The 25,023-nt window shown below is 31.0% G+C and overlaps 1 protein-coding gene across 9 annotated transcripts in view; it reads left to right on the forward strand.

The window, feature by feature from the left end:
* Positions 1–25,023, forward strand: part of LOC145334908 (multiple C2 and transmembrane domain-containing protein-like) — a 159,323-nt gene that overhangs the window by 67,823 nt on the left and 66,477 nt on the right. For 5 of the 9 annotated variants that reach the window (XM_080180532.1, XM_080180531.1, XM_080180530.1 and 2 more), the window contains 7 exons: positions 2,722–2,773; positions 3,474–3,503; positions 5,758–5,817; positions 6,680–6,728; positions 9,598–9,701; positions 16,323–16,437; positions 16,825–16,987. In XM_080180532.1, the coding sequence (XP_080036658.1) occupies positions 2,722–2,773; positions 3,474–3,503; positions 5,758–5,817; positions 6,680–6,728; positions 9,598–9,701; positions 16,323–16,437; positions 16,825–16,987 (573 nt within the window). The remainder of the gene's footprint in view (positions 1–2,721; positions 2,774–3,473; positions 3,504–5,757; positions 5,818–6,679; positions 6,729–9,597; positions 9,702–16,322; positions 16,438–16,824; positions 16,988–25,023) is intronic. The other 4 variants (XM_080180533.1, XM_080180538.1, XM_080180534.1 and 1 more) reach the window with 3 other exon arrangements.

A 25,023-nucleotide genomic window follows, 5' to 3' on the forward strand; every position in this document is an offset into this window, starting at 1 on the left:
TTTAAAAATCCACCTCTGGAATGTTCTTTAAGAAGAGGTTTAGGATTTGGATTGATTTTTAAACTGGTTTGAAAGTACTCCCATAAAAACTCTTATTACTTGAAGTAACTCCTATATTTCTTAAGATTGATAAGAAAAGTTTTGTTGTGGCAGTTGGTATGTTTTCAAATGTATATTGCAAATATTTTTGCAGTGAAGTGTCAGATAGAGTGTGTGTGTGTTTGTGTGTGTGTGTATGTGTGAGTTTGTGTGGGTGTATGTGTGTGTGTATGTGTATGTGTGTGTGTGAATGAGTGTGTGTATGTTTGTTGGTGTGTCTGTTGTTTGTGTCAAAACTGCAACAAATGCATCACCAAATGTCAACACAAATTTGCATGAATAAATCAATTTGATTCTATGACCAACCATGGCTATTATGAACATTTATTTTTGTTATTGTTGTTTTTTTTTTTAATTTGATGCTGTTATATTTCAATTACAAAAAAACTCATCCCTCTATATATAGAAAGATATTTTTGAAATAAAAATGACAATCAAAAGGGTGTGCCAAAAAATGCAGACTATTTTTAAAATTCAAAGTTGTGTTAATAGTAGAAAAATGTTATACATACCGTTAGAACCGTAATGAACACTAGCTATAAAAACGATTCCTGTGCTACGTTTATTTAGAGAGCTAGCTAAGTAGTAAAATAATTTACTCGCAAGTTAAGTTTTAAATCAGTTGGCACATTTTACAGGAATCGTTTTTATATTTCCAAAAACTAGAGTTCATAGCGGTTCTAACGGTATGCATAACATTTTTTCTACTATTAACACAAGCCGCGTAATTTTAATTTTAATTTTAACTCTCTTTACTTTAAGTATATTTTACTATTAGCTTAAATTTATCTATGATAGGCTAACTAAAATAATAAAGCTAATCATAAGACTTTAGGGGTAGCTAATATATTTTGCAAATTATTGCAAAATTTGATGTTATAAAAAAGCTGTAGGCTTGCATTTATTTAAATTTCCATCATGTAAAAGCTAAAGGCCCCAAACATAACAATGAATAAACATATTTCATGCATTTTTATGTGTTTCTATTTACATAGTATTATAATATGTGTATAGCATGCAATAAACAACAAAGCCCATAAAATCAAGAGAGTACAATAACAGCATGCAGAATACTTAAGTTGAAAGCAAGATCTTTTTCTAAGATACAAGAAGTAAAAGATATTTAAACTTATTGTAATTACTAAAAAATATAATAAAAATATCAGAGATTGTTATAACAATTTATTAATTGAAAAATTTTTTAGATAACTAACCTTTGACGGTAAATTGATGTACATCCCCAATGATAATGCACAAGATTAACCCTCCTGTTAATTACAATTAGTGGCTGAAACTTTTGGACACTCAACTTAATGTACCACCCAATGACAATTCAATCCCAAAACTTGTTAAGCCAACGAATTAGAAAACATTGGGGACTAGTGTAAGCAACAGCATATTGTCTCCTTCTTTATGTTTTTTAAGGGACAAATACCTTATTTTTACACTGTACTGTAAATATATTGTCTATGACAAGCAATACGAGTAAATGTTTGATCTATTTAAGCTTAAATTCAAACTTATTGCCTCCATGACAATTTGTTACATTTTATAATATTGTTATGGGTTAAAAATTGCAAAGAATATTTTGTTAGAAATATAAGATAATTCAACAATTGAATTCAATGTAAATTCAAGTATCTTCAGTTCTTTAAACTCCCTTTGTTCCATTGTTTGAATGATGTTATAATTAAATTTGTCTGAAATTAAATGGCTTTGCAAGCAATGGTAGTTCAATTTAATAGAATATATAATTTCAAGGGTTTAGCCATAACTCCATCTCAGGGAGGAAGGGGGCTATGGACTGTTTTTTGAACTAGTCCCCAAAGTTTTATAATAACATTTCTTACTCGTTGGCTTAACAACTTTGGAGACTATTATTACATTTTTATTGATTGGTTTATTAAGTTGAGTGTCCAAACATTTCAACCATTAATTGTAATCTACAGAAGGGGTAATTTGGTGATTCATCATTGGGAATGTACACCAATTTATCGGCCATTGTCTTATCACTTTAGATCCTTGATAATCATATCTACTTGAGGACTTATATTACAAATCTTTAATAGTTATATATCGCATAGTATTATAAACAGCTTTCCGCGGTTATTAAATTAAAAAATTATAAGATTAAAGCCCAGTCCTGTGGCCCCTCGGGGCATAGAAAACTGATTTTAATTTTGTGATTTTTACTTTAATATTCGTCGAAAATTGTTTGTAATACGATGCCATACATGATTTTTCAGTTTGGCTGAGAACCGATTCTAATCCAGCGGATATCAATCGGTTTCGAAGCTGGATGCTGGAAACAGGGGCGTCCAAGTTTTTTTTGGGAGGGGGGTAAAATTTTTTTAAGGGGGGGGGGTAATATAGCGCGCGAATCGCGCCGCAAATTTGTTTGACCCCCCCCCCCCACCTTTTTACCCTGAAAGTAAAATTTGCTTGGGGGGGGGGGTAATTACCCTCCTTGAAATCTGTTGGCAGGGGTAAATTTCTTTAACCCCCCTCAAAATTTACCCGCCTACGGCACCCACAAATTCGTTTGGAGGGGGTAATCCCTACTTTACCCCCCCCCCCTTGGACGTCTTTGACTGGAAAATCTTTAACAAACCAAAAATTTAGGGATGAAACATTGACGAAATCTGACTCTTTTCATAGCGCCCATGAGCTACAGGTAAGCACCCACTGAGTCCCAACTCTGGTAACTGGACAAAGTGTCTCAAAAATCAGCCATCTGACGTCATAAAAATGAGGGAGATGAGAGGAGAAGTGGGAACGTAAACCCATAAAAAAGAGATAGATAATCCCTCATTTTTATGACGTTACATGGCTGATTTTTGAGACACTTTGTCCAGTTACCCAGCTCTGTGCTTTTAATTATGTGAATTTTTTCAAGTGACTAGGTATCTACTCCTTATAATAAAGTAACAGGATCTATGTGTGTCTGCCTGTGTGCACCAAAGGATCTCGCTATCCACTGAACCGATATGGTTTTTGTTTTCGAGGGTAGCTTTTCATAGGTCCTGGAATTGTTTCTTTGGGAAAGTATACCACCATCCTTCCAGGAGAAATCACCCCTAGAAAAAATTACCCCCCTAAAAATTGTTTTGTTAAACTTTTTTTCTTCAAAACTACAATTATAAGTGGGGAGGTCAACTTCCCCCCTCCTCGAGGGCCCCTAGAGGCCTCTAGGGGCGTAGCCATTAGTTATTATTAAAAGCAGGCTTTAGTCATTAACATTTTATTTTAATTCTAAATAAATAAAGCTTTAGTCATCTATTCACTTGTAAAATTTATTTTACTTTTTATTTTCAATCTAGATTCACATTTTGCATATTAAGGAAAGTTTAATATTATTATTTGTATTTATTAAGGGATCTTCAAATAATACTGATAAAACTAAGGTGATCTAGATTGTGAAAACTTTTCATTACAGTTATTGTTTAAGTTATTAACATTTTTTAATTCATTTTAATTATCAATTTGTTTTTAATCAAAAGCAAACAAAATATTTTAATAATTTTGATCTAAATGTTAGTTGAAACTTTCTACTATATGGAGCCTATTAAGATGTTGCCTTTATCACAAAGTTCAGTGTTAAGTTTTTAGTAAAGCTATTCAATTTTAATTTTGCACATCTTTTGCTGTAAGTTGTGGTACACAAAATACAAAAAAAAACTAGGATTACAACATCCATAAAAGCGAAGCTTTGGAAAGGTAGGACAAACGAACATTAACAGTTGTCAGAACGCAATAAGCAGAATAAAAATTGTGAAGTATAAACAAAATTGTAATATATTTTTTTGGAAAAACTGGTTAGATACAGGATATTGTAATGTATAAGGACATACTTACATTTTTAGGGCTTGATTATATAATTGCCTCACTTAAAAAATTATACCTTGATAAAATAGGATAAATATAAAACATAAAAAATTGTTGTTAAAAAATGTTAAATGTTTTAAATGGGGTTAGGACTTTCTGGTAACGATTTTAGAGATGCTACGCTTCCTAAATCGTACCTAAGGGTTATATGAATTATCATGCAAAGATTGAAATCGATAGGACAACTTTAACAAGCCTGAATTAAGAAATAGAGCAACGGACGGACGGACGGACGGACCTACCCTAATTATAGAAAAGCTTCGCTTTAACAACATTTCTTGCACTATAAATTTTGTTTAACTATATTTTATAGCCGTTTGCTTTATCTAAATAACACTGAACGTTTTAATGAGATGGTAAATGGTCCAGCAACCATTATTCTTTTTTCTTTTTTTTATATTTGTTGCTCATTTTATACTCACCATTATATTTTATATTCTTAAAATGCACTTTTAGCTAACCAAAGTTAAGCATTAATTTTCTTCTTCAGGGCTTTTTTTCTGTCTTTCATCCTTCGAACCTATTGTTTCCTAATTAGGATCCAAACCTGTTTCTGCCTTTAATCTATCAAAGATTATCAAAAGCAAAGCTATTCTACAATTTACAGTATCAAAATTTAAAGTAGTCTATTTGTCTAATATGAATGTTTTTAAACTCTCTCATGGCTAGTGTTCAGGTTATTACTGACTAGAATAAAAGGTCCTAGGACAAACGCAGGAGTAGACCCTTAACCTAACCTAACCTATTTTTAACCATTTTTTAGTTTTTTTTTAAATGCCTAACCCCTGCGGGGGTTTTATTTGTATATTCATATCTTAACCTAACCTAACCTGTATAGAAATACTTACTTAAATCAATATTTTAACACCCCTGCGTTTGTCCACTCCGATGTTTGGGACTCCTGCGTTTGTCGTGGAACTGAATGAAACTGGGGATTGATTTTGAGAATCTTAAGCCACTACAAAAGGGATCATGTTCATTTCTTATTTATCTTTTTTTATTAATTTTTAAATATTTTAGCTCTGTTTTTAAAAAAATTCCATTTCATTTTTAAAAATATTAATTTGATGTCTTTCAGGTTTGTACTAAGAGCACTTGAGGCATATTCTTTTCTTTCTTCTGCTTTTGTTCACTCATTCAATTTAAATGAAAATTCATTTTTTATTCCTTTTTCTGTCTGGTCTTTTTATTATTTTCATTTTACATATTAAATGAAATATGTTTTGAAACAATGATGACAATGTTCCTAAATAGTTGAAAAATGTAATTTAGAAAGCAGGATATGGTTATTTTTTGTAGGCAATGCCAATAAATCATTGAATTTGACAATTCCTGGCTAAAGCTGTGTTTATTTGTTTAGGAAAGATGGACATATTCAGTCATAGAATAACTGATTTATAATCTTATCTATATGTTATTTAAATAGCAGTTTTTTTTCAAACGTTTAACTTTTCAAGTTATAATGCACAAAATTTTTGTTGAAGGCCTTTTTTAAACGAGTTAACACACCTGATCTGCACTTGTTTTATCCGAATATGCGTGACGTCATAAAAATACTTCTAAAAATTAAGGATGAGAGGAGACGGAAGAAAGGAAACCCTTAAAAAAGAGATAGATAATAGACATAATTTTATGACGTCACACATGACACTTTCCGCATACCCGCATATTCAAACCACCTCTTGTTTACCTTAACAGCCGTGTAAATAATTTTACAAAAAAATGTGTTTCACTACTTTTTGTAAAGATCTAAAATATATGGATTATGTTTAGGAATTTTCCAAGTACAATGTTATCTGCCATCTAAAACAAGGAGTTAATCTTCCTGCAAAGGTAAGGCTATGTTTTAGGTTATTTTATAAATATAAATATGCTTTTAGACCTTTGTTTGAAATGATTTTCAATTAACTATATATACCCCCCTCACCCACCCCCCCAAAAATAATAGTTTTAAACCATCCCAGGACCTATTTGAAGATTCACTGTAAAGAAGAACTATATCTGTCCAGTGGTTAGTGAGACCCTTTGGTACGCACAGACAGATAGACTCACATACATCCTGTTACTTTTATATGAAGATAAATATGTATAGTTTAACAAAAGTGCATTAAAATGATACAAAAATCGGACACAATACAATCTTTCCCGATTTTGTATTAATTTTGCGGAACATGATTCCAGTTACGTCATATTTTTCTTTCCCGAAAAAGGAAAGGGGGAAGAAAAAAAGAGATGGGAGAAAAGGGAATTTTCCGCATCTCTTTTGAAGAGATTTTCTTCCCCCCTTCCCTTTTTCGGGAAAGAAAAATATGACGTAACTGGAATCATGTTCCGCAAAATTAATACAAAATCCGGAAAGATTATATTGTGTCCAAAAATCGTGGCCATACCACTTCAAGAAATAACTATAAATTGTTCCTAGCCTGTAGGGGAGGTCGGGTGATGTTAGAAAAATAGACTATAACCAACCCAAGGCATTAAGAAAGAGTGTATTTTTTAGCTTTAGACAAAAAATCTAACTACTTTATAATATAGGAAAATAAATAATCATTATTGAGACACAAATTATTACAATAAACAACTAATTATTTCAAACAAAATGGTATTTTATAAAAAATAAATTAGGAATTACCTTATGGTATCCAACCCCTGTCGTGTGGTTTTGTGTGTAACTGAAATGCCTATGTTATTTCAGGACTCTTGTGGTACTTCAGATCCCTACATTAAATTCATGCAGAGCGGAAAGGAATGGAATTACATCAGATATTTTTTTTATTTTTATCATGTTTCTACTGTATTATATCCAGTTTTCTACAAATTATATTGAAATGTACAATTATGATATTACAAATCCTCCCTTATTCTCAGATAACCTAGCTTAAACTCACATATCCTTGCTTAATTTCACAAATTTACACAGTAAAATCTCACAAAATCTAGCAAAATCTTGCAAAATCTTGCAAAATCTTGCAAATTATAGCTATCCAGTCCTATTAAATTTATGCAAAGTGAAAAGAATTGGAATTACATCAAAGATGTTTCATTTTAATGATAAATAGTATTATATTAAGTATTGCTACAAATATATAGAAATGTACATCATAATATTACAATTCCTCCTTTATTCTCACAAAGTCTTCGGTTTCCTCACATATCCGTGCTTAATTTTTACAAATTTACATAGCAAAATGTCTCAAAATCTAGCAAAATCTTGCAAAATCTAGCTTTTCTGTCCTATTAATATCCTATACATGAGTGGAAAGGGATGGAATTACATCATAGATGTTTCATTTTCTTATCCATATATATCATATCATATTATATCCAGTTTTCTATGAATATATAAAAAATGTACAATCATAACATATCAAATCCTCCTTATTCTCACATATTCTCCCTTATTCTCAGATAACCTAGCGTATTCTTACAAATTCTTCCTTTTCTTCACATATCTTTGCTTACTTTCAAAAATTTACATAGCAAAATCTAACAAAATCTTGCAAAATCTAGGTTATCTGTCCTTTATCTAGCAAAATCTTGCAAAATCTAGCTTTTCTGTCCTATCAAATTTATGCCGAGTGGAAAGGAATTGAATTAAATCAAAGATGTTTCATTTTTATCATGTTCTTTTTAACATTTTGTAAATCAGCGCATGTTTTTAAGGCTAAGCTTCTCTCACACAATAAATCTATAATTTAGATGTATAATCAGACAACTACCTGGATACTCCATGATGGGGACCTTTATCGTCTGCTAGTAAATAGCTTACTGCTCTTTTGTAGGGACTTGGCTGTGTTAATATTCCTGACCCAATTTATTAATTTTCAAGGACCCAATTAAAGGTTGGCACAGGGGACTCGGGAAAGGGATATACATACAGTTATTTAACTTTTCCCCCTATGTTGTTTTACTTCAATTTCAGATAAAAAATATAAAAAAAGTAAATTCTATATTTTTGTGTGCCGAAAATTTAAATGTCAGTGTGTGTAAGTTTTTGACAAGATTATTTAACATTTTATTACATTGTAAAAGTGTAAAACTAACCTTTTATATTATTTTCTGTCAACATAACACAAAATTTATTATTTTAAAGAATTATTTTATTTCTATGTAAAAAAAATTTCCCCTTTTAATAATTTTTTAAGCAACATGTTTGAAATGTTAAGCCAAAATGTTTTTTGGCGTATTTTCTGTAAAGTTATGTGTTAGCATTTAGTCAAATGCGCTTATTAAGTCAAACTGTTCTTAATTTAGACCAAAAAAAAGAATTAGGAACATATTGACTTAATATAAACACACAACTTTCGGGGAAAAAATGAGCTTCTTATTTTAAAAAATTTGTACAGCACAAAAGCCGGACCATCAATAAAGATTTGAGTAGTGCCTAATCGTTCTTGAAATCATAATTTCAAAATCATATACAGTATGACCCTTGAAAAAGTTCTTTTAGGGTATACAGCCCTTATTTCTTAATGTATCATAAAAAATAGCATATGTCCTTGTTCTCTGTACATTTCCACACAAACATATATAAAAATTTAAATTTTACCTCCATTAACACCGGAGATTTTTAGAGCTAAAGTTTTGAAAAAGTGACTAAGAAAAATAATTTTTTTTTGTTTCCCACTATTTTTGGATGGTTACATTATGTCTTTCTGGTAACTGAAGAATGATAAACAAAGAAAAACAAGTTAACTAATTATTTCTTTTTTATTCCACCAAAAAATATAAATTTTTAAAGGCAAAAAATACTACTGAATGAATTGATTATTTGCAAATTTCAGGCTATTTACTTACCCTTATTTATGAAAAGGATTAATTATGACAATTGCTCCGCCCCCTTTTTTGACATCTCAATCACTAGGGGGTTAATTAAGCTTTTTAGACTAAAAAATCATTATAATGTAATTTTATTTTCCTTATAACTTTTTTGTTATTAAAGTTAGGATTATGAAACAAAAACAATATTCCTGCTATATTCATAAAGATTTATTTGGTTTTTTAATCTAAAACAATTTTGCCTAATAAGTAAGTTTTTCAAAATATCATTACACAAAAAAGACTTAAAAAATATGTATAAAAAAGGCTTTTAACTTAAAACCTAAATTTTTTGTTTCATTTTTGTAAAAAGTTTCTGCTAGTAACAAAACTAATAGGATTTATATTTATAGGATCTTAATTTTGCCAAAAAAGTCAATTTATGCTAAAAGTTACTTTTTGCTCAGTAACTTTTTCAAAACTTTAGCTCTAAAAATCTCCAGTGTTAATGAAGGTAAAATTAATTTTTTATATATGCTTGTGTGGAAATGTACAGAGAACATGGATATATGCTATTTTTGATGATACATTAAGAAATAAGGGCTGTATACCCTAAAAGATACTTTTTCGAGGGTCATACTGTACATAGGATTGTACCACATTTATAGCTTATTCTAAATTGTACACTGTCACTATAACTATCATGAATTGCTTAAAATCTCTAGGACAATTCTAACACGCCTTAATGAACAATAAGAGCTATCCGTTACAGGACCGACTATTCATAAAAAAAATTTTAACATAAATTTTAAACAAAATTATAAAATCTTAAATATGTAATTCCAAAATTTGTACAGCAAGTGCACAAAAGCCGGACCATCAACAAAGATTTGAATCCTGTCTGGGATGAACATTTTATCCTAATCCTGGATGATATTGTGCCACCATTAATGTTAAAGGTAAGTTATTTACTTTCCCATATCACTTCAAAACCGATTAACATCCTGTGGATTAGAACCGGTTCTCAGCCATACTGAAATATTATGTAGAGCATCTTTTTTTATATAGTTTTCTACGAATATAAAAATGTACGCTCATGAGATTAAAACCAGTACAATTTTAAATTTTTATATCCGCGGAAAATTGTTTATAATACGATGTGATAAATATTATGTTAAAGGTAAATAATTTGTTTTAACACTCTTCTGCAACCTTTTAATATTCGATCTTATAACAAAGGCTGTAATTTTTTTCGCATAGTTTTCGTAAAGTTGTATGTTACAGTGTTGTCAAATGCGTTTAATAAGTCAAAGTGTTTTTTAATTATGACCAAAGGTATGTATATGAAATCGTCATAATTAAGAACAGTTTGACTTAATAAGCGTATTTGACCAAACGGTAACACACAATTTTACGGAAAATACGCGAAAAAAATAACCTCTTTTTTATTGTACCTATTTATGATAAATTTTTATTGATTTTGAATGGTATTGTGCGAAAATTAATGATAAACCTTATAACATTTAAATTATCAAAGCTTATTAATCCTAATTTTAAAAATGGCCTAAAATGAGAGGAAAGGTTTTGTGTTTTGCAATGTTTTTTTTATAATTTATTCCAATGGACTACTATACTATATTGGTCAAGAATTTTCTTTTTAGTAGCGAAGCTACTCTATAATTATAAATGTCCCTCCGTCCGTCTGTCCGTAATTAATGAATTGGGGGAAACGTGATTTTCTCGGCTCCTATTTAAGATAGACAGCTAAAATTTTTAGTAAAGATTCATATGCCATATGTCCATCTAATTGTTATTTGGGGTGCTATATCGATTCCTAGATTTTCAAGTTTTCGTGATTTTCTCAATTCCTTTTCAAGATAGAAGGCTGAAATTTTCAGGGATTAATTGATTTACATTCTACATATGTTCACTAAGTTTTATCAAGATTTGTTTATTAATTGGGGTGCTAGATCGATTCCTAGATTTGTAGGTTTTTGTGATTTTATCTATTCACTTATAGTTCAACCTAGTAGTCTGTAGATTGCGGTTGACCTATAATATATTATGAATGTATACTATGTTGATTTAATAAAAGCATTATTTTTAATTAACATGGAACTCTTAGGGATCTAAAGAGATAAGACAATGGCTGATAAATTCATGTACATTACTCATAAAGACACAAAAAAACCTTCAATAGATTACAATTAGTTGTTGAAATGTCTGGACACTTAAATTAATGGACCAACCAACTATTATATAGTAAAAGTCCCCTAAATTGTTAAAACTTTGGGGACTTGTGTAATAAAAAACTTTGGGGACTTGTGTACAAAAATCCCATTATCCCATCTCTCTCTCTGGGAACTCTGTAGTTGACCTATAAAATTTTATGAATGGATGTTATAACAAGCAATGCTTTGTTAAACTCTGTCGCATCGGAATTTAAAACAGGAATTGATCATTTTAAAACAGGAACGACAACATTCTGAAAGGCGTAGATAAAAAAGTTTGACAATGCAGGACAATCATAGTTTTGTTAGTGATTTTATCAGAGAGAGAGAGAGAGAGAGACAATGGGCTGTTTATTACACTAGTCCCCAAAGTTTTATAATAACTTTTCTTATTTGTTGGCTTAACAACTTTGGGGACATTAGTGAATTTTGATTAGTTGGATCATTAAGTAGAATGTTCAAACGTTTCAACCACTAATTCTAATCTACAGAAGGGTTAATTTTGTGTATCATCGTTGAAGATGTACAGAAATTCATCGTTATTTGTCTTATCCCTTTAGATCCCCTGGATTTTATAGTTTTTAAGTTTCTATAGTCTATTCTAATAAGCAAAAAATCTGTGAAAATACCATCAATTATGGGCAAACGGACATTAGTCGTACGGTCTCAAATTTATTGTAGAGCAGTTTTGTTAGACTGAAATTGTTAATAGGTTCTGCTGCATTAAGCTTTAAAAAGCCAGAGAGAGAGAGAGAGGGGATAATAGACTGTTAATTACTTTTGTCCCTAAAGTTTTATAGTAACGTTTCTTATTCGTTGGCTTATCAACTATGGGGACTTTTGATATTTTAATTGGTTGGTTAATTAAGTTGAGTGTTTAAATGTTTAAACCACTAATTTTTATCTACAGAAAAGGTAATTTTGGGTATTATTATTAGGGATGTACATAATTTTATTGGCCATTCTCTTATCTCTTTAGATCCCTGCTAAAATCTGTCTTTCTTGGCCAGAGCCCTAGTCAATTATTTAATAAGCTGAGAATATTTTTCTAGTATCGCTTCGAAACTGATTAATATTCGCTGGATTAGAACAGGTTCTCAGCCATACTATGATATAATGTATGGCATCGTACTACAAACATTTTTCCACAAATATATAAAAATAAAAAATCATGTAAATAATACCAGTTTTGTTAGCCCAGCCGGTCAGGGCTAACAAATTTTGTTTTAAGCTTCTAATCTTACATTTTAATATCTGCGGAAAGCTGTGTATAATACGAAGCGTTAAAAACTATTCCAGCCGTCTGCGAGATCTTATAGGACGTAAGTATACCGTGCTACTTTATTTTATCCGTAAGCTAATTTGTCTGTAGCTGAAGGTCTCGCTAACCGCTGAACCGATATGGTTCTCCTTTACATTAAAGCTTCTTATAGGTTCAGGGAAGGTTTTTATCTGTTTTGGGGGATAGTATCACCACCCTCCCAATAACCCCTACCTCCTCCCCCCCAAAAATTTTACTCTTTAAAATTTAATTGAAAATTTGGGAGACGAATTTTTTCCTCTCCTTCCTTAAGTGCTCCTAGAGGTTTCTAGGGGTGTAGCCGCTAGTAGGATGAACAGACAAACTTTGTTACTAAAGATATATCTACCTTATATGTATATGCAATATAAGTTAATGTAGAGACATACATACAACTTACTTATTTCTACACTAGACAACACACTTTTTTAGTAGCGAAGCTACTCTATAATTTGAAATGTCCGTCTGTATGTATGTTTGTATCTCTAAATGTCTAAAACGTTTTGGGGGAAACGTAATTTACTCGGCTCCTATAAAAGATAGACAGCTGAAATTTTTAGTGATTAAACAAGTTATCATTCTTCATATTTTCACCAAGTTTCATTGAGATATGTCAATTAATTGGGGTGCTAGATCGATTCCTAGATTTTTAAGTTTTCATGATTTTCTTGATTTCTTTTAAAGATAGAAGTCTAAAATTGTCAAGGATCAAATAAATGCAAATTCTGCACACTTTAATAAAGTTTTGGTGAGATTTGTTTATTGGTTGGGGTGCTAGATCGATTCCTAGTTTTTTAAGTGTTCAAGCTTTTTTCAACTCCTAGTCCAGATAGATGACTGAAATTTTCAGGGATTGAATAAGTTTACATTTTACATAATTCCACAAAGTTTCATTAAGATATTTCATTATTGGTTGTGGTGCTAGATCGATTCCTAGATTTCCACATTATAAATCATGAAAGGTTTCGTGATTTTATTTAAATTTTTATTTTGTGTTTAAATACTCTATAGTTCATTTTGGATGTTCTTTCATGATTTTTGAGCTTCGCTACTCATGGATGTTGTCATCCTTATTTTATTTCACAACCTTTGGCTGAAGTTGCTAAACAAGTAAAGTAACTCCTATCGATTACAAACTGGGTATGGTGATTCCTGTATTTGCTAGGAAAATTTAGAAAGGGTAGCAACTCTATAATTGTTTTGACAACAATTTGTATGGGATATAAATTTCTTATTCATCTGATTTTTGGAATATTAAAGGCGAAGCATCTCTTTAATAAAGTCCTAAAAATTTATGTATGTCTTGAAACAGTATCCTGTATTTTTTAGTTTTGCTATAAAATTAACGAACAATTTTGTTTATACTTTTATAAATTTATATTATGCCTAAGATCTGACACTATCCAAGTGTTAATGTTCTTTTGTCCTACCGTTTTAGAGCTTTATAAATGTCATCCTTGTTATGTAACAAACAGTACAAAATTGCACCCTGAAATGGCCTAGAAAACTATTAAAGGTACACGTCTGTATAAAAAAGTAAATTCTGCTTGTATTTACCCAGTAATGACGTACACCACAGCCGTAGATATGGGTCAGACATCGGGCAGAAATACTTTTTAAAAATATGTTTTAAGGGTTTTAGGAGTAGAGCTTTTCTCGTGCAGTTTCCTGCAAAATTACTTGATTTAATGGATAATGGCATTTTCACTCTAAGTGCCTTTTTTAGCCCTGATACCATTTTTTTAATAAATTAAAGATTGTTGTTTAAAGTTTGTTTGTTTATTGCTTAAGTCAAGTAAGGTTAGCTAGTTTATATTATGTACTGGGTTTCCTCGCATGGTTAGAGCACCGCAGGTAAAAAACTATCTCCCACTCCTTTTTTACAATAAATGTGTATCAGTACCCAACAAAATAAAAAAGCTTAGGGTAGGGAAAGGGGGGAGATTTATTCTTTGTAAGGTTGCCTTAGCAATCCAACAGATAAAAACAAATATTTTATTTTATCTCTACTCCTACATATATGCGGTGACATTGTAAATTTGTAGATTATCTCTTTTACAAATGTTAAACATTTTTTTAAAAGTCGAGAATGTCAAAGACTTGTCATTTCTGACCCTCTTTTTGTCCAGATAGGTGCTACAAAAATTGCAAATGTTTAAAATAAATACATAATAAATTGCCTGTAAAATTACTGTGTAATTCATTACCAGTGCAGTAAATCCAAAAACTAAATAGTAACTTCGTCATATTCAGTCAAAAATATTATTGTATATTGTAACACAACTATTATTTTGCGTAACTTTGCCAATGTTTAGTAGGAACTAATATTATAATTTTGTAACACTGCTGTTACTTTTAAGTAAATATGTCTACATTTAGTTGGAACAAATATTATAATTTTGTAACACTACTGTTACTTTTGAGTAACTGTGCCTACGTTTAGTTGGAACTAATATTATAATTTTGTAAAACCACTCTTACTTTTGAGTAAGTGTGTTTACTAATAGTCGGAATTGATATTATAATTTTGTAACACTACTGCTACTTCTGAGTAACTGTGTTTACTAATAGTCTGGATTGATATTTTAATTTTGTAACACCACTGTTACTTTTGAGTAACTATGTCTACATATAGTCATAACAAATATTATAACTTTGTAACACAATTCTTACTTTTCAGTAACTAAGTCTATGATAGTCAGAACTAATCTTATAATTTTGTAACGCCACTGTTACTTTTGAGCTACTGTAGCTACATTTAGTCGGAAATAATATTATAACTTTGTAACACCACTGCTACATTTGAGTAACTGTGTCTATGTGTAGTCGGAACTAATTTTATAATTTTGTAACACCACTGCTACATTTGAGTAACTGTGTCTACATTTAGTCGGAAATAATATTATAATTTTGTAACACCACTGCTACATTTGAGTAACTGTGTCTACGTTTAGTCGGAAATAATATTATAATTTTTTAACACCACTGCTACATTTGAGTAACTAAGTCTATGATAGTCAGAACTAATCTTATAATTTTGTAACGCCACTGTTACTTTTGAACTACTGTAGCTACATTTAGTCGGAAATAATATTATAACTTTGTAACACCACTGCTACATTTGAGTAACTGTGTCTATGTGTAGTCGGAACTAATATTATAATTTTGTAACACCACTCTTACTTTTAAGTAACTGTGTCTACGTTTAGTCGGAAATAATATTATAATTTTGTAACACCACTGCTACATTTAAGTAACTGTGTCTACATTTAGTCGGAAATAATATTATAATTTTGTAACACCACTGCTACATTTGAGTAACTGTGTCTACGTTTAGTCGGAACTACACCATTTGTAATATATTCTCAGCGAAAGGAATTCAGATTCAAATAAACATTTAAGATATTTATAATCAGTGGAAAACTGTCTTATTTTTGTTGGAAGAAAGGAGTGTTACCATTAAAAAAGTATCTGTTCCAATTGCTATAAGATATTGAAATTTATATTTCTATGTCTCTATAAAATTTACCATTTATATAAGAAAAAGAAAATCAGAATGATTGTTTTCTCTTGTTCTACTTTCTTGTAAGAAAAGTTTCCTACTCTTTGATTTAAAGTTATGATACACTATACATTATTTTATTTTTACTAGCGGCTGGCTTAAAGATTTTTAGCGCTATAAAAGGGTTTCGATAGGTGTCAGTTTTTAAGAAATATATCATATAATTCATTTCATAATGTACAACTTCAAAACTTCAAATACCCACTTGTTTGACGTTTCAAAAAAAAAGAATTGGTGCCTTTACTCAACGTGACTAGCGAACGCAGAACCCCCTTTCTCCTTTTTTTTGTAAAACAAGTGGATGAGGTAGTTTCTTTATGCCGAACCCCTGTCGGAGCACTAACCATGCAGGGCTACCTGTTACCTAAAGTTAACCACTAGCCTACTCTTTTCATTTTGTTTAAAATAAGAGGTAGGAGGTTATATGATCGACTAGGAAACCGCTCAAATATCTTGGAAAACAATTACTTTATTATTTCTATTGTAGGTTTATGATTATGATTGGGGCTTGCGAGATGATTTCATCGGCCAGGCTTCAATTCAGCTTCAACACTTTCCGCTGGACGAAACACAACATGTTGTTGTCAATCTACAAAATCTAGGTATACATTTTTCATATATTAGATTGGCTCCTATTTTATAGGTAATAAGAATAAGGAGGGAGTAGGAAATGAATTTTTTAAATTACAGGAAAAGCCAATTTTAATCTATAGAAGAGATAATTCTGTTTTTCATCTTTGAGTGTACACAAATTAGTCCCTTATCCCTGAAGATCCAAGAAGTTAAATAAGGGGAAGATATCTTTTGTTGAGTTTTAAAAATGTTGTAATGCCTATTGATTTACAGACGATGCCTGTATTTTTGCTTAATTTCTTAGACCTAAATTTGCTTTTATCTGTAAGCAATTCGATTAGGAACTTCTGTGCAAATTACTATCTCGTTGAACAAATCTAAATTGGCGAATTAAAACTATCGAAATCTTTTTAAAGGCGAGACCCTAGAAATCCAGGGCCAGGTGCACATGAGCATCCGCATGGTTCCTGTGTTGCCAGATGCGGCGCCGAGTACCACAACTGCGGCCACCCTGTTGCAGCAGGCTCAGCAGGCATCCTTCGCTGCCAGTCCTTCGCGAGGTCTGGAGATGGCTGCCAGGTAAGGCTTTTTCTAGTATGGCTATCCGGTGAAATCGTAATATTAGCCCGTGTCTTCGTCATCTCGGGGCTAACAAAACTGGTTTTAATCGTATAAATGTACATTTTTATATCCGCGGAAAGCTGTTTATATATATATAACTATTCTGAACAGATGAAACTTGAATTAGTAACCTACAAAAAAGTATTTCAAAAATATATTTAAACACAGTAGATACATTTAACAATAATTCGAGTTATCTGAAAACTTTTTGAAAAAAAAAACATTCTTTTTGCTAAAAATATCGAGGGAAAATAAAAATAATTTTGAATTACAAATGAGCTATATATCAAAGAAGAAGAAACTTAAAAAGATATTATACCTTTCTCTAATATCTAGACAAATTTTTTATCGGATGGGGATTGTAAAATTCCATCTAATTTTAAAAAGTTATTTAAAATTAAAAACCATTTGTTTTTTTTCAGTAATTCACTGATGTTATTACTTATTAGAATTTGGCGATAACCATAATAGTAAAAACAAAATTTTGTAGGAAAAAAATTGTTTTCCATTCCCCCTTCCCTACCGGCCTTCCCTAAAGAATTTTATAAAAGAGTATGAGAAATTGACAAATATGTGACAAAGGAAAAAAATATAAATACCTGAGAAAAGTGTTGATATTCTGAAGGAAAAGTAGAATGGATCATAAAGGTTATGATATGATTATGAGAATACCTTCCACAAAGCCTTTCTATTGATCATTCCTGCAAGGATTAGGGATATTGCACTTCAAGAAAATTTTGACAAAAGAAAAAATATAAATTCTTGAGGTGGATTCTTTAAAAAAAGTTTGCCCCGCTTAGTAGGGCAAAACTGTTTTCGTGATAAATCCACCAAAATCACATTAAAAATCTACAAAAATTAAATAAAATATTATGTTCATATTTGTCAAGTAACCCTAAATGCTCAAAATTGAATTTTATCATTGGTTTAGACAAGGATATAAATATCCATTAAGGCGAAGATATCAGATGATTAGACAAACAAACATTAACAAACTATTCAAAAATCCAATTCATGAAGATTAATATGTATGGACATTTAGATATTTAACTACTTTCTTTTACCAAATCGTCCTAGGAGTCAAGTAAATTTGATAAATTAAAAAATGTGGTTAAAAAAATAAAAATAATGTTTTAAATGGATATTCTAAATTGTACCTAGTTATTATAGAAATCATCATGCCACGTTTAATATAGATTGAACTATTCTAAAATGCTTAAATAAACGATAAGACCTAATATCATAGCACCTGATCAATAGGGTACCTTCGCTGTCGGTATATAAATCAAATTATTCAATATTCCGGAGCTTTTGACTTTTTGTCTGACTCTGAATATCTTTTGGACAAGATTTAGCCTCTTTTTGTATTGGATATTTTTGTCATTTTCCTCAGAGTTTCAATCTGAGGGGACAAAGTCGCCCAAAAAAAAAAATTCTGACGTCATAAAAATTTAGGATGAGGAGTGGAGGAGTGGGAAAAAAACCTCTAAAAAAGAGATGGATAATCCCTCATTTTTATGACGTCACATGGCTGATTTTTCATTTGGTCTGAGGACCTCAAAATTGGTTCATGTGGGATTATAGAAACCTGAGCCTCTATCCGTTCTCTATAATCGAATATGAACTGATCATGTTTAATGGATATTTGTATGCACACTAATTCTTTTGAGTTTGCACTTAACTGATTTGGTTAAAAGCTGTTTATTGTGCCTATAAAAAAATTATGTCATACAATACAAATGACCAAATTTGCTCGATTTTCGATTTTCGAAACGAGATTGTTTGACTTTTGATTATGCAGAGGATGTATTCACCCCCTGACAATAAAACAACAACCCTATTTTTGTCATAATACACAAACCTCCCCCACCCAAAGTACTCACCCCTTTTATTGAATGTCAAAAATTGGAAGGAAACTTTGTTTGTAAAAGCTTTAGAAATATGGAGGGTTAAAAAATAAGTTATTTTTAATGTTTTAAGATATTTTCTCAATATTCTAGGATTAAATATAGAAAAGGATTCTTTGGCAAGAAATTTATCGTTTTCAATAAGAATAGAAATACTATACCTAGTCTAGGTCAAAATCTTTAAACTAATAAATTTTTATCTAGCGTCTACGACCCTCAAGGCCTCTTGGGGCACTAAGGAGTAGGGTGGGGATGTGTTGACCCGCCATCTTCAATTTTAATTTTTAAAAGTAAAACAATGTTATATGTTAGCTACGCTGCTAGCAAAGTTTAATGTTATAAACAACTCTTGTTAAACAAGAATAGTTATTTCTCGTATCGTATTATAAACGGCTTTCCGCGGATATAGAATGTACAGTTATAAGACACTAGTCGCCGGAAGGAAAAAGCAGTTTTTTGAAAGGGGCTATCTGAGATTATTACAGATTCTGATATATACATATATAGACTAATGAAAAATGCAAAAAACGAAATTAAAAGCGTTCCTTCTTGGGAGAAAATCCGGGAAAAGGATTTTAGCTATTTTTAACCTAAAATTCACATTGGCAATCCTGCAAAAAATATACAGACATTTTAAACATGTCATTGCTCAGCACCTAGAAGTGGTAGAAAAATGCTATGCATACCATTGGAAAGCTTATAACATCTATTCTTCATATTGGTATATTACGTTTTTGTACTATTATCATTTTTTGAGCTATCCTCTGAAGTATACACAAATTTTAAAAATGCAGTTTTTTCTTGAATTTTAAGTTTGATACTTGTTACACAAACCTTAAATCTTATTGCTTAGCGCCTAGAGTTATATAATTATTTTATATAGATACTAGCGGCTTTTTCCCTAGCCTCTAGGGGCTTTGGCCTATGAGGTAATTTTAAAAAAATAATTTATGGGCAGCACCAGGAATTTTTTTTTTTTTTTTTGGAGAGGGAATTTTCATTTTTGGGGGGGTTGGAGGTGTCCCACCCCCCCAAGAAAATAGCTTAAAACCACTACAGGACCAATAGGTATATACCCTGAAGAGTAGAATCCGATCGGTTCAGTGGTTACCAAGATCTTAAGGGACGGACAGACAGACGGACATACATCAAGCTTCTTTGTATTATAGATATTTGTATATTTTAGGTACTTTCAATTTTAGCTTAATTAAAAATTGTCTTTGAAATGGGCATAGTTTGTAGTTGGGGGGGGGGGGGGGGTTTACACTTATGGGCAATGCAATTCAGTATAGAATTTTGCCTTGGATGGTTTTGGGTTTGTTGTCATTAACCTGATTCTTTTTGTAAAATCTCTTATATGATATAATCTGCCAGCAAATCTTTGAAAATTGAATTTTGGCACTTTCCTTCTAGGGGCTAGTGGGGTAAAATAGCTTCAAAAACACTAAAATCTATAGTCTGAGCTTAGTTTTAGAGATATCAAGCTGATTTTTTAATGTAAACTTTTTTACATAATTAAGCTAAGTAGTCACTGAAGATTTAATTTGGTACTTTCCTCCTTGGAGTAGTTATGAGCCTATTTTTAAAGATGTCAAGAAGATTTTTTTAATTTAAGTTTTTTTTCATTTTGACACTTTCCTTCTTGGGGCTAGTGGGGTAAAACACTCCCTAAAACATTAAAATCATAAGTCAGTACCAGATTTTGCCCTGGCTGTTTGGATGGTTGTTATAGTTATTAAATGATTCTTTTTTAAAATTTTCTTATATGAATAGATCTACATTTAAAACTTTAAAAATTGAATTTTGGCACTTTCCTTCAAGGGGCTTGTGGGGTAAAAAAGCCTCTAAAACACTAAAATTATAAGCTATAAGATTATTTTTGAAGATATCAAACTAATTTTTTTAATATAAACATATTTTACTAATTGAATTAGTATCAATTACAGATTTCCTTACGGCACTTTCCTTCTTGAGTCTAGTGGGGTAAAACACGTCCAAATACCAAAATTATGAGTTCTGAGCTTATTTTCAAAGATATCATGTTGAACTTTGATTAAAACAAATTTCACATAATTGAAAAAAATGATATAGTCCTTATTTTTAGCCCAATATTTTTAAAATTAAGCACAGAACTTAAAGTTTTAGTAGTTTTGGGGTCAGTTTTATCCCAACTATCCCCTTGATGGAAAGTGCCAAAACTTAAGACTTTCTGGTATATTTAATCACTAGCAGTTAGGCCCTAGAGGACTCTAGAGGCCCTTGTGGTGAAGGTGATCCCTCTACTTTCAATTGTACTTATTAAAAGAAAAATTTTTAAAAATGGGAAGAGTTCATTTTTTAGAGTGATTTCCCTTGGGAGGGTGATTGTACCCTCCCCCAAAATAGTTAGAAACCTTCCCAGAACCTATGAGAAACTACACAGTATAGAAGGACCACATCTGACCAGCGGTTACAGAGATCCTTTGCTACAGACAAAAATAGCTTACTACTTTATATAATAGGATATAAGAGATTTTACAAAAATAATTAGGTTGATAACTATAACAACAAGCCCAAACATCTAGAGCAAAATTTTGTACTAAATTTATAAAAATTATATAAACTCCCCCCCCCCCCCTTGGATCTTATAACTTAATTATTGGGGGGTCTTTCACCCCACTACCACCTAGAAAGAAAGTGTTAAAATGAAATCTTTAGTTGCTACTTAGCTCAATTATGTGAAAAAGTTTACATTAAAAAATCAGCTTGAAATCTCTATAAATAAGCTCAAGGCTTAAATTTTAGTGTTTTGGGGAGTGTTTTACCCCACCAGCCCCAAGGAGGAAAGTGCCAAAATGAAATAAAAAGTGGCTACTTGGCTCAATTATGCAAAAAAGTATACCTTAATAAAATCAGCTTGATATCTCTAAAAATAAGCCCAGAACTTAAAGTTTTAGTAGTTTTGGGTGCAGTTTTACCTCACTAACCCCTTGAAGGAAAATACCAAACATTAGGTTTACTGGTATATTTAATCATATAAGAGATTTTACAAAAAGAATCAGTTTAATGGCTATAACAACAAGCCCAAAAACATCCATGGCAAAATTTTATACTGAATTTCATTGCCTATAAGTGTATAAATTTTCCCCCTCCCTACTTGGTTCTTACTACAAACTATACACATTTCAAAGACAATTTTTAATTAAGAAAATTTTAAGTACCCAATGTACCTAAAATATACAAAGATATCTATATAGAATAATTATATAACTCTAGGTGCTAAGCAATATAATTTTTAAAAGGTTTGTGTAACAAGTATTAAACTTAAAATTCAAGGAAAAAACTGCATTTTCAAAACTTGTGCATATTTCAGAGGATAGCTCAAAAACTAATAATAGTACAAAAACGTAATATACCAATATGAAAAATAGAGGTTATAAGCTTTCCAATGGTATGCATAGCATTTTTCTACCTTTTCTATGTGCTGAGCAATGACATATTTAAAATGTCTGTATATTTTTTGCAGGATTGCCAATGTGAATTTTAGGTTAAAAATAGCTAAAATCTTTTTCCCGGATTTTCTTCCAAGAAGGAACGCTTTTGATTTCGTTTTTTGCATTTTTCATTAGTCTATATATGTATATATCAGAATCTGTAATAATCTCAGATAGCCCCTTTCAAAAAACTGCTTTTTCCTTCCGGCGACTAGTTTTAATCTTATGATTGAACATTTCTATATTCGTAGAAAACTGGATATAATACGATGCTAGACATAGTTTTTTCGTATGGATGAGAACCGGTTCCTATCCACCGGATTCAAATAAATACGATAAATATAAATATAAATAAGTAAGAAAATAGAAGAAGAAAAACTTTTGTTGTAATTAGATTATTCATCAACTAACTTTTTTACAATACATACACTTTCTTTATAAAACAAGGATGACAACATCCATAAAAGCGAAGCACTGAAAACTGAAAAGAAAGGCCAGAACAAAACTATCTCAACTCAGAAGTGGATTTTCCAGAATTTTAAATGAATACCTAAACAGAATAAGCCGAGGAGAAATACCAAATACCTGTCCTGATTGTAATACTGGCCCCCACAATGTTCAACACCTTTTCAATTGTCCTGCAAAACCTACAAACCTTACCCCAATTGACCTTTGGAAAAAACCCGCAAAAGTCGCAAACTTCTTAAAATTGGATGGAACTTGACAACGCACTTTATCAGGAGAAAAAACAGAGGAGCTATGGCTACACACACACACTGAAACGGTAGGACAAACGGACATTAACACATTAATCATAATATAAATGTATAAGAATCGAAGCAAAATTGTAAGTAAATTTGTTGAAAAAAACTGCTTGATTCAGGATAATGTTTATGGACATACTTACATTTCTAGGACTTGATTATAGAGTTGCTTCGCTTATTACATTATACTTTGTTGTCCCAGGAATCAATATACCAAAAATCAGATCAATCAGATGATTAGTTCACATAAAAATTTGTTGTTAAAAAAGTAAAAAAATCAACATGTTAAAAATGGACGTACGGACATTTTGGTAATGATTATAGAGTTGCTACGCTTTCTAAATCGTACCTAACTACTAAAGGAATCACCATGCAAAATGTGAAATCGATAGAACTATTCTAACATGACTAAATTAATGAAAAAAGCTATCCGTTACGGACGGACGGACGGACCGACCCTAATTATAGAAAAGCTTCGCTTTTAAAAAGAACAATTTTGTTTATTTATCCAAAATTCTTTTAAACAAAAATTAATTAATCCTTATGAAAATAAAATAGAAATATAATTTACTATTAGTTAAAGTAGTGATCTTTTTGTTTGTACATTAAGATCTCGCTAACTACCCTTCTTATTGAGCTCTCCATTTTAGGGAAGCTTTTTTTTATCAGTCTTGGGAAGGGATTTGTTAATACTTGGATCTTAAACCAGATTATCATAAACTCTAAGAGTACTTGTAACATAACGATTTCCACCATCCATCCGCTTTACACCATCAACTCTCCTCCAACTAGATGAACGAACTGACTAAAGTGACAACATTTTTTGCAATTTTCCTGTCGTAATATCCACGAATATTCTATATCCATTGTTCTGGGATAGTTTCAAGATTCTTTTTCTCCTTTTCTAACTCGAGAACGGGTCCATTACGTCAAACTTAAGAAGTTGAAAATGGTACTCGCCGTCTCCTTGTCAAGATTATTGCATCAATTACAAGAGTAGGGGGAATGTCTAGGTCTATAACTTATTATTAGGCCGAGTTAAGACTTCCTAACTAAGGTCACTCAATCAAAAAGTTAGTAACCATTACTAGCGAATGATGAATCCTTAATATTCAGTCCCCAAAGTTATTAAGAAACCGAATAAGAAAACGTTATTATAAAACCGTGGCGACTAGTGTAATAAACAACCCATTGTCCCCTCCCTTTCTCTCTGAGTAAATCTACTATTTTGTTTATGCGATTCTGTAACTATATGATAATATACGGATTTGATAGGACACCTGGCGTATAGCCTTGTGTAGCATTAATTCAACATTAACAAGTGTTTCATGCCATAAGAATAATACATAAATATAAAATCAGCTGATAACAAGATAAAAACATTGAGTAATTAAAGAAAGAGTAAGAAATGAAAATAAAATATCTAGTAATAAAAGAGTATAATTTATTGAGGGAGGAGACTTTGTGCTGTTTATTACACTGTCCCTAAAGTTTTATAATAATATTTTCTTATTTATTGGCTTGCAACTTTAGGGACTTTTATTAAATTTAGATTGGGGATGTGCATTAATTTATCGGCCATTGTCCTATCCCTTTCGATCCCTGGTATAAATACTTAAACTACAAAGTTTTAACACTCTTTGCAATATTAATCTATGACACAAAACAGTAGCGAATAAATAAGGCTACTACACTGAGTCAATATTTAGTACCTTTTAATCAATAGTGTTCATATTGTGCTATTTATAGTTGAGAAATTTATATAAAAAGTGTTTATTTAAGTATTTTTGAGTCTTTTACTTTCTTAGTTTCCAAGATTTTTTGTGGCAAAGAATATTTTTTTGTAAAAA

The sequence above is a fragment of the Acartia tonsa genome, chromosome 13 (genome assembly GCF_053477335.1).
Source record: "Acartia tonsa isolate MP-2025a chromosome 13, ASM5347733v1, whole genome shotgun sequence".
NCBI lineage: Eukaryota > Metazoa > Arthropoda > Copepoda > Calanoida > Acartiidae > Acartia > Acartia tonsa.